This window comes from Oncorhynchus nerka, linkage group LG10, assembly GCF_034236695.1.
Source record: "Oncorhynchus nerka isolate Pitt River linkage group LG10, Oner_Uvic_2.0, whole genome shotgun sequence".
Lineage (NCBI taxonomy): Eukaryota > Metazoa > Chordata > Actinopteri > Salmoniformes > Salmonidae > Oncorhynchus > Oncorhynchus nerka.
Window position 1 is genome coordinate 50991758 of NC_088405.1, and position 10243 is coordinate 51002000.

Consider the following 10243-nt stretch of genomic DNA (forward strand, 5'->3'; position numbering starts at 1 on the left):
TCCACAACAGGATGTGTCTATTTTTGTATTTTGTATGATGTTTTTACTCGCTCAATACCCCGTCCAGTAGGTGGCGGTAATGCAGTATTTACATTGGATGCCGACTGCTTTTAAACCCCACCGAAGAAGGATAGTGAGCTCGCAATTTGACATTCAGACTGTTCAGACCTGTCCACAAATAGATTAAGTTTATAGCCATTAGCCTACCTAGTGATGTGAAACCGAGGCTTTCTGAAGCCTTTGGGGCTTTCACCAAATTGTGCCAAAAAACGGTTCATTACGCAGAGTTTTAAACACAATGGACATTAGTGACATCTGCTGGTCAGCAATGAAAAGCAGCGGTTGATGTTCATATAGAATTGTTTTCAACAATATATCTAAAATCTATAGCCTTCTATCAGTTACCGTACAGGTTCGCACCTTCCACTGTTCTCCCCTTTTTTGTTGTTACTGTGAATCCCTTCTTTTTTGAAACGGTGAATGTATGGCATTTATGTAGGATGCGTAAGGCACACGTTTATACTTTACTCAATAAAACGAATTGTTTGAACAACAATGTGATGAAAGTGTATTTTCACATAAAACAATTTTTCAAATTAATATGCCTTAATCTTAATTCAACCCCAATCCCTGGTCGTAGTCCCTAGAAAACCCAACACCCCTTGTCTAACCGTTCAACTGACCCTATGAAAGAATCCTAACTGAATGATTAAGTGTCCAGTAGAGGTCGGTGTGTGAAAGCAAAGCACCGGAACCACGGCGAAATCTCGCGTTTGAAGAAAATAAACACGTGATCAAACTGAGCTTTGGACCTAATTGATCAGATGATAATGTAACTTTGAAACGAGCATCAGTACTGTACATTGTTGTCGGATCACTAGTGCTTTGAAAACGTAATCGGAGCTCCGGTACCGATCGTCCCATCAATAAATATACCACAATCACTGCTGGATGTTTCGTTGTAACGTGATTCAAGGCTTGCGTATTTGGAAGAGGTAGCTACACACTTTTTTTATGTAGCAAGCTACACAGGGACTCACAAAGCATTAGCTAGCTGACTGACTACTGGTAGCTAGCCTTGTCGAACACACGTGGTTTTTGTAGGTAACGTTAGTTATAAAAAATATATTTGGTATAGGTACGTGAAGCTAGCTGTTAGCCTGTGCATAGTTGGATAGCTAGCTAACGGCTATTACCATGTGCTACTGTTAGATCATTGAAATAGTTTGTGGTTACCAATTTCTCTAAGTGTATATTGTATATACTTGGGCGTCCCCTACCTTAGTTTGCTGGAAAGTTTAATCGAACTAACCTGGCTTTCGCTCCCAATGGATAGATGGATGGCACCTACTGTAACCGACATACTAGCTGTCTAGTTAGTTTTGATTGCAATGTATTTTAGTTGCCGCTAGGAAGGATGCTCGAAATGTGTCACTTGACGACTTGAGACGTAACCTGTGTGTAAATCTACCCATGCAACTACAACTATTTCTTAATGCTAATAATACCATGCATTTTTGTTGACATCTAGCTACACATTCTCAGCTGTGAGCGTTGCGTTGAAAAGGAAGCCGCAAGCATCAAGACTGTTGTTCACCATGGTGGACTCTCAGTATTACCTCCCCAATGACATTGGGATCTCCGCGCTGGACTGCACTGAAGCGTTTCGCCTGCTGTCCCCTAGAGAACAGCTCTATGCGCACTACCTCTCCAGGTCTGCCTGGTACGGAGGACTGGCTGTGCTGCTGCAGACCTCGCCCGAGTCTGCCTCCATCTTCGTTCTCTTACAGAGGCTCTTCCGCAAGCAGCCACCAGCACAGCTGGGGAATGTGGCTACTGCAGCTGGACTCAGTCCTGAGGAGTACCAGGTAATGCACCTACCCACAGAGCCTGGAGAAAGAATGAGTCAAACAATGTATACACCGTAGAATTGGAATGTCTAACCACACTCAGATGGTACAGGCTCAGCCATTTATCAGGTGACTGTGCACAGTGAGCCTGTTGTAATAACATGCATCTTCTGTGTCTCAGCCTGACTCGAGATAATAATAGCTATTGTTTTTTTTGGCAGGCCTTTCTTGTTTATGCTGCTGGTCTCTATGCCAACATGGGCAACTACAAGTCATTTGGAGACACCAAGTTCATTCCCAACCTACCCAAGGTAGATAATCCTCACTTTTTTTAAAATGTCTGAATTACAAAAGCCTTGACGGAATGGTTATGTCCTCTAATAACCACACATTGTGGCGTAGGAGAACCTGAAGGCCCTTGTGTGGCAGAGCCAGGCTTTCCAGGACAGCCCCAGTGAGATGGAGGCCCTGTGGGACAGCTGCTCCACCCTCCTCTACTCCCTTGAGGACAAACAGAAACAGCTGGGCTTGGGGGACAAGGTAAGACCTCCTGGTGCCAAACACTCACCTCACGTATGCCTTATGCGGTGTTGGGTCTGCTTAAATAAATCCCATGTACTGTAGTTGTTGATAATGATGTCGCTTTGTTTCTGGTCCGCAGGGAATCACCACGTACTTCTCGGGGAACTGTTGTTTGGAGGACGCCGAGTTGGCTCAGAAATTCTTGGACTCCAAGGTGTTTGTTCGCGTATTTAAGTTTGTTGTCTTGTGTGTCCGTGTTCGGATTGCAGGATTTAAAGAGTTGTCTCCCTTACAGAACCTGAGTGCCTACAACACGCGATTGTTCAAGAAGAAATCCGAAGGGAAGAGCTGCTATGAGGTGCGCCTTGCGTCTGCTGTGCAGGAGGGTGAGAGTGCCTTTTTCCTTTTTAAAAAAAAAAAAGCTATGCAAATAAAGACGCGCTATAAATGATGTCAGAGCTCAAGCTCTGAGCTTCACAGCTCTGTATGCGTTTTGACTGACGGTCGTTCTGAACTTAAGCATCCTCCAAAACAGCATGCGACCAGAAGTTGCACCCATCCCTCCCTCTAATCGGGCAACTTTTGCACATCGTTGATCTGAGCGAGGGCAATGCTGTACATTGTTGATCTGAGCGAGGGCAATGCTGCACATCGTTGATCTGAGCGAGGGCAATGCTGCACATCGTTGATCTGAGCGAGGGCAATGCTGCACATCGTTGATCTGAGCGAGGGCAATGCTGCACATCGTTGATCTGAGCGAGGGCAATGCTGCACATCGTTGATCTGAGCGAGGGCAATGCTGCACATCGTTGATCTGAGCGAGGGCAATGCTGCACATCGTTGATCTGAGCGAGGGCAATGCTGCACATCGCTGATCTGAGCGAGGGCAATGCTGCACATCGTTGATCTGAGCGAGGGCAATGCTGGACATCGTTGATCTGAGCGAGGGCAATGCTGCACATCGTTGATCTGAGCGAGGGCAATGCTGTACATCGTTGATCTGAGCGAGGGCAATGCTGCACATCGTTGATCTGAGCGAGGGCAATGCTGTACATCGTTGATCTGAGCGAGGGCAATGCTGCACATCGTTGATCTGAGCGAGGGCAATGCTGTACATCTTAAGAGGTTAAGAGGACCCGATGTATTTTGAAAGATGAGACGTTGGCAAATTCAAATAAATACCTCTTTGATGAATTGCAAGCAAACCCAAACAGCGGTGAGTCGAGAAAATGCACGTCACATTTCCTTATCGTAAAACTCATCACTGCGTTTGATGTGCAGTTTACAAGATGACGTGGCGTCATACCCTGGGTTGTTCTGACCAGAATGAGCCTGTTTGTCTGTTGTGATGAGAATTCATCAGGGAACACGCACTTGTCCGCACGCTTGACGATTTTCTATGCCCGCCAAAATTGCGATCCCTTTCTCTGAATTGCCCCGTGAAAGCTTTGTAACACTGTAAGATGGTATTTTATAACTTAGCTAGTCGTGTTGGCAATAGAACAAGCGTTCAAATGATGCCCGTCTGACCCAGGTTGCGATTTTTGTAGTGGGCCATTTTTGGATTGTGTTAAACAACAACGATAATTGTGTGATGGCGGAGATGCAGGGTTGTGTTCCAAACAAAACGACTACAAGTGTTCTTGCTCGAGTTCCTCAACGGCACACCTAGGAGAGCTCAAAAAAAGCACCTTGTATTTAAAGACTCATAAGTGCATTGACGTTACTTAGGAACTGTGCACACCGTGGAGAGGTGTATATGTGTGGCCCTTGGGAGACACCAGTTTGTCCTCACACTCAAACCCCTTGTCATTTGTTTTGTTGTCCTATGTTGCACCAACCCAACATTTTTTCAGGAATTTTCTTATATTACTGAATGTATCCCAGCGTATTTTCGGATTTCGTTGTCAACAAATGCAGCGAGAGGTACAGTAAATGTAAAATGCACGTTGAATCAAGTGCAATGTTTGGATTCAGTCTTGATAGGTGAACTGTTGTCCTCAACTTTGGTCCAATCATTTTCTGATCATCTCAACTGTTCCCTTTTTTTTATCGTTACCATGTTTACGCAGTTCATATTTCTTCTTTAAGGAACATCTGAATTTAGCCCTATCCATACAGGCCAATTCCTACACGTGTAAAGGGTTGACGTCAGTAATGAGTCCTCTCTTTTTATTACATCAATTTTCTCTGTCATTGTTCTAGACTGTGCAGTGGATGGGGAGGGGGAGACCAGGTGCGGCAGATATGACTTTGAGGACTGTGTCTTCACGGTTTCCAGGGGAGACTATGATCACCTCATGAAGAAAGTGAGCGAAAATCTGGAGAAAGCCAAGGTCAGTTCAAACAGTATTTTAATTCAAATGTATGTTCATCCCTTATCGACGAAAGCACGTGACTCAAAACTACTAATGCGTCTTAACATGTCAAGTTTGGTCCCATGCGAACCGTCTTCTCTTTAACGGAAGGACCACGCGGCCAATGAGAACCAGAAACGAATGCTGGAGGAATATTCGCGGAGTTTCACCTTTGGGTCCGTGGAGGCGCACAAGGAAGGCTCTCGTTTCTGGATCAAAGACAAGGGGCCCATTGTGGAGAGGTGAGAGAGCGCTGCCTTCCAGATTTGGCCTTCTGGTCTGTGGATCACAGAAGCAATCCCTTCCCCTGTCGTTTTTTTTCTCAACTTGACGTTTGTCTTTTCCTTTCTCCCCTAGTTATATTGGCTTTATCGAGAGCTACAGGGATCCCTTTGGTTCCAGGGGAGAGTTTGAAGGTACAAATTAAGAGGCAACGCACCCCCCTATTATCCATTACGTGTTTTTGAATACTCTTTTGTGATCGCATCTGGGTTTGTCTCCTCTTTCCTCAGGTTTTGTTGCCGTGGTGAACAAGGCGATGAGCGAACGCTTTGCTAAGCTGGTGAGCTCAGCCGAAGTGCTTCTGCCAGAGCTGCCATGGCCAAAAGAGTTTGAGAAGGACCGCTTCCTCCTGCCTGACTTCACCTCCCTGGACGTGCTGACGTTCGCTGGCAGCGGCATTCCAGCGGGCATTAACATTCCCAACTGTGAGTGCCACGTCCGAACTGACTCTTTATTCAGTTAATATTGACACGGCCGATCCACACCGCATGTTGTTCGGGTCTCGAAAGGATCTCTAATGACTTTGGCTTAATGTCGGTCAATTCCATGTGAAAAGGACCCACGAGCACCATTATGTGAAGTTTATAGGAGCAGGTCAAATGAACGTCGAGTCTGTTTTTGGATACATTTTTCAGCCATTTTCCATCTTAAAACTTAAACGATGGCTTTGATTTGTGGTCAAACAGAGGAAAAGGGTTCATAGAAAACATCCACCAGAGATGTTAAAAGTTATTATTGTCTTAAAAGTTATTGCAAATGCATCAAACCAACATTTTGAAGACCCTCTGACAACTAATATCGACACTTCCGTTTAGTTTGAGAAATGATTTGCCTTCTGTGAGAAACATTGTCATTCCGTTACCAAAAACCAACATCTTTAAGATATTTTCTCATTTATGAATGAAAGTTCACAAAGTAACAAGTAAAGGTAGACCTACTTATTAGTGTTTTTACTAATATATTTGATTGTTTATGAATTTAGTGATTCAAACTCGAAATTCTGTTACCGAATCGGGAACAGAATTACTGCATCTGAATTGGCTAGTGGGAAATCATAGTCACAAACCACAGTTAGGTCACCTGGTACTCTCTCTCTCTCTCTCTCTCTCTCTCGTACCTCTCTCTCTCGTACCTCTCTCTCTCTCCTGGCTCTTACTGACATTTAAAAGTAGTTGAAATTTGGTCAGTCCGCCCTGGCCCTGTTTTCAACACGTCCACAGACCTACATTTTTGGTCCGACCTTGATTTGATCCAGTCACCAATCAAAGACGTCTATGTTTCCCGACTTTGGACAGCACAGCGAAACTGAGTACTGTAAAGAAATGTAGAGTACAATATAATGTACTGAACTTTACTGTACTGTGTTGTCCAGACTTCTGAAACATAGACCACCTCTATGATTGGTTCAGATTGGGTCCGGACCAACTACGTTTGGTCTTGTTTGGGGCGGAGCTCATTAGAATAATAGCCAGGGTGTAGAATAATCCCCATATATGTAAAGGAGGACATTGTGTATTTCTACCTTTTTTTTCTTTCTGTACATATTCAGGATACATCACCATGAAGAGAATAGCATTTATATCCGTAATTATGCATTTCTGTATAGTACAGATCAGTGACCCATAATGCAATTCTGTTACCGTAATTCTGTTACTGGGTGTAAATCCACTTCACTTACTGTAGTTCGATAACCAAAATATATTTTTTTGTTTTAACTCGAGGTGTCATATAGCTGACACCCCATTATTTCTGCAGACATCTTGGGATCTTAATTCAGAGTAGATATTAAACCGTTTTTGGAAAACGTGGTCGTGTAAAAACCGAGGGAGTTTTCATCGTCATTCATCGTCATTCTGTTACCACCTGCACATTTTTTCCAATAAATGTGTTTCTGGGAGAGAGATTTTTTTTTTTGTGTACATCTTTCAAATAAGTCCTATAGTGCATAGTTTTATGGTTTGTTAAATGTTGATATCAATCATCTGGGGGCGCATTTTAATTCCGTTACCATGGAATTATGCCTGTGTGTCTGTGTTTGTCTAGATGACGATATCAGACAGTCGGAGGGCTTTAAGAATGTCTCCCTGGGTAATGTTCTGGCTGTGGCATATGCTACCCAGAAGGACAAGCTCACCTTCCTGGATGAAGAAGACAAGGTAATCAACTTTCTAACTATGAAATCCGTGCCATGCCAAATAACCACGAAGACTGAAAGGGGGGGGGGGGGTGCAATTATGCCCATCAGATCTTTTTTTCCTTCAATGGTCTCTGTCTGTATCTTTCAGGATGTGTACATTAAGTGGAAGGGGCCCTCCTTTGAGGTGCAGGTTGGCCTCCATGAGCTGCTGGGCCATGGCAGTGGAAAACTCTTTGTCCAGGTGAGAGAGAGCCATCTCCGTTCATGTCCTGTATGGTCAGTCCTTGCATCTATAGCCCTGTCTATGAATTTGAGTGTTTACATTTCTCCAGCTCAATCGCCCAGCTGTTCACCACAACAGTGGCGGGGCGCCACCGTTTTATTGTTTGAACGGATTGCCCCTTTAGTGTGTTAAAACGTCTGGTTTAAAATCCATTGTGTTTACTGTTATGTAGTCTCTGAGCGGGGGATGCACAGTGCTTTGTGACTGTGTTTTTTTAATGTGTTGTCATGTGTACAGGATGAGAAGGGAACTTTCAACTTCAAGCAAGATAATGTTCGCAATCCTGAGACTGGAGAAAAGGTGAGCCTATATACCTCAGTCATTTGGGATCATACTTTTATTTATTTCTGTATATTTTCTTTATTCTTTCGCTTTGGTCTTGAGAGAGAATGATTTTGAGAGAGCGTAATGGATTGTTGTGGTTCAGTAAACTATATGTTTTAAGGCTGATGATCGTGACCAATGTTAAAATGTCTGGTTGCCGATGAAGGGGTTTAAGTGAGTATTGGTGTAAAGTATGGTTTCTGTGCTTCAGATCACCACCTGGTACAAAGGCAACGAAACATGGGACAGCAAATTCTCCACCATTTCTTGCTCCTATGAAGAGTGCAGGGCCGAGTGTGTGGGGCTCTACCTCTGTCTCAACAAACACGTGCTCAGGTCTGTTTGTCTGTGCTCTGGTCTGTTTAGCCGTGCTCTGGTCTGTTTAGCCGTGCTCTGTAGTCACTAAACCTAAATTTTTAATATAAAAGCCGAATGTATTAACGGTGATCTTATGCGGGTCAGGACGCTCTAACGAGGATGTTGTCCCTGGGTTTGCAGTATCTTTGGCCATGAGGGCGAGGATGCAGAGGAGGTGGTGTACGTCAACTGGCTCAACATGGTGCGCGCTGGCCTGCTGGGACTCGAGTTCTACACCTCCGAGAGCAAGAGCTGGAGACAGGTCAGCTACACTAAAGTTCAATCATTTACGAAGTACATCAGCCTCACTTGATCATGCTAGCTTTCTGACTCTATAGCTCATTGAATATCTTCCCCACTGCCTGTGTGTGTGTGTGTGTGTGTGTCTTATCCCGCTGTGTGTTTAACTAAACCCCCTGTTCTCTGTCTCAGGCCCACATGCAAGCTCGCTTTGTGATCCTGCGGGTGCTCCTGGAGGCTGGCGAGGGGCTGGTGACCCTGAAGGAGAGCACAGGAAAAGATGGGCGCCCAGATGCCCTTATAACGCTGGACCGCAGCAAGATCCACACTGTGGGCAAGGGTGCCATCGAGAGGTTCCTATGCAAACTACAGGTACAGCTGTAGAAGGCTTGGAAATGTCTTGATTGTGGCTGGGATTACCGGGATAGAAAATCAGCCATCAATATTCACAATAAAAGTTGAACAAAGTCTCCATTTTGACCCATTATTGTCTTTTGTCCCTGCAGGTCCTCAAGTCCACAGCCGATGTGGAGGGAGGCAGAGCTCTGTATGAGGGCTACTCGGCCGTGTCCGACGGTGGTTCTCACAACTTCCTGTGCCTGCGGGAGACGGTTCTCCAGCGCAAAGAGGCTCGCAAGATGTTTGTTCAGGCCAACACAAGGGTCAAAGGTTAGTCTTCCCTGTCTTAATGCCAAGAGGGTTATCCACATTTACATGGCACAGCTCTTCATGTTTAACATCGTCCTACTAAGTGGTCAACCTCCACGGAAAGACGGTGTATCACCCTAAACCATTCTACTGGCACACGTGTCCTTGGAATTCTTGTTGCGTGTTTGTCTGATGCAGGTGACAGTGTGGAGCTCGTGGAATACGAGGGCAGCGCGGCTGGACTGATCTGCTCTTTCACAGAACGGTTTGCCGACGACGCCGAGGAGGTGGAGGCCCACCTGCTGGAGCTGAACAAGAGGGATGCCCCCTGCTGGTTCTGAGTGAACGGTGCAGATACACAGCCAGAGCAGCGCTAAGACCCAGACATGCTGCCGTCATGCCCACGCCCGCTCCTGACTGAGACACGCCCGGCCTGTGTGGACTTGTCATAGGAATTGATCTTACGGTGCACTGTCAAAATGAATTTAGAAATCAGTCGTGAGTGGAATGCGCAGGTGGTTATGGCTGTGATTTATGAGCCTGGAGACATTCTTCGCCCTCAGAGGCACAGTTTGTAACTACATTAAGCCCTTATCGTTATGCAGTTCTTCATTTCCCTCTGACGGTATCAGGAAGGATAGGAACGGTGTAAGCTATGTCATGCAAATTTGACAGCTGAAGGAACTCAAAAGTTCTTAGTGGTAGGAGCTTGGAGTCAGTTTGAAACGAGGCCAGGGTGTAGAAAAGAAAAGTGACTCAAGGGGACCATACACGGTTCGCCATCAACTAATCTGTCAATCAAGTCTAAACCAGTATATTAACCTTTTTATGTCGACACATTTCAATTGCTGTTTTGTCTTAGAGAAAATTGACAATTTTTATTTTTAAAGAAGTCCCTCCCAATAATACTACTCATTGGGTAAGTTGTTTGTCCCTTGTGTCCAGGGCACTTGAAGCACTACTGTGACATGGTCAAAAGCAATGCATTTGTGAAAGGGTAGACAGTACTGCATATTCTCTTGGTGAGGTTGGTAAGAAACAGCCTGTACAAAAATAAAATATCATTTTTTGTTCTTTTAATATCAATGTCTGTTCAGTTTGTTTCTCATGCATTATTAAAGGTATCTCAGGGAACTTGTGTAATTTACATTTACATTTACATTTAAGTCATTTAGCAGACGCTCTTATCCAGAGCGACTTACAAATTGGTGCGTTCACCTTAAGACATCCAGTGGAACAGCCA

General features: G+C 44.7%; 1 protein-coding gene across 1 annotated transcript; it reads left to right on the forward strand.

Annotated features, from left to right (window-relative positions):
* Window positions 1-769: 769 nt before the first annotated feature.
* LOC115135495 (dipeptidyl peptidase 3-like) lies at window positions 770-10080 on the forward strand. Its single transcript, XM_029670243.2, has 18 exons — window positions 770-995; window positions 1532-1868; window positions 2072-2161; window positions 2253-2390; window positions 2512-2586; window positions 2668-2758; window positions 4578-4708; window positions 4841-4971; window positions 5087-5145; window positions 5242-5436; window positions 7055-7167; window positions 7297-7389; window positions 7669-7731; window positions 7967-8091; window positions 8254-8374; window positions 8545-8724; window positions 8859-9021; window positions 9199-10080. Exons 1-18 carry the CDS (start codon window positions 952-954, stop codon window positions 9339-9341), a joined length of 2292 nt encoding a protein of 763 aa, XP_029526103.1. The 5' UTR covers window positions 770-951; the 3' UTR covers window positions 9342-10080.
* The last annotated feature ends 163 nt before the right edge of the window (window positions 10081-10243 follow it).

Coding starts and splice junctions, on each gene's coding strand:
- LOC115135495 (XM_029670243.2), top strand. CDS start 952: ATGTTTCGTTGTAACGTGATTCAAGGCTTGCGTATTTGGAAGAG. Junction 4,972..5,086: donor AAGGGGCCCATTGTGGAGAG/GTGAGAGAGCGC, acceptor TTTCTCCCCTAG/TTATATTGGCTTTATCGAGA. Junction 7,168..7,296: donor TCCTGGATGAAGAAGACAAG/GTAATCAACTTT, acceptor TGTATCTTTCAG/GATGTGTACATTAAGTGGAA.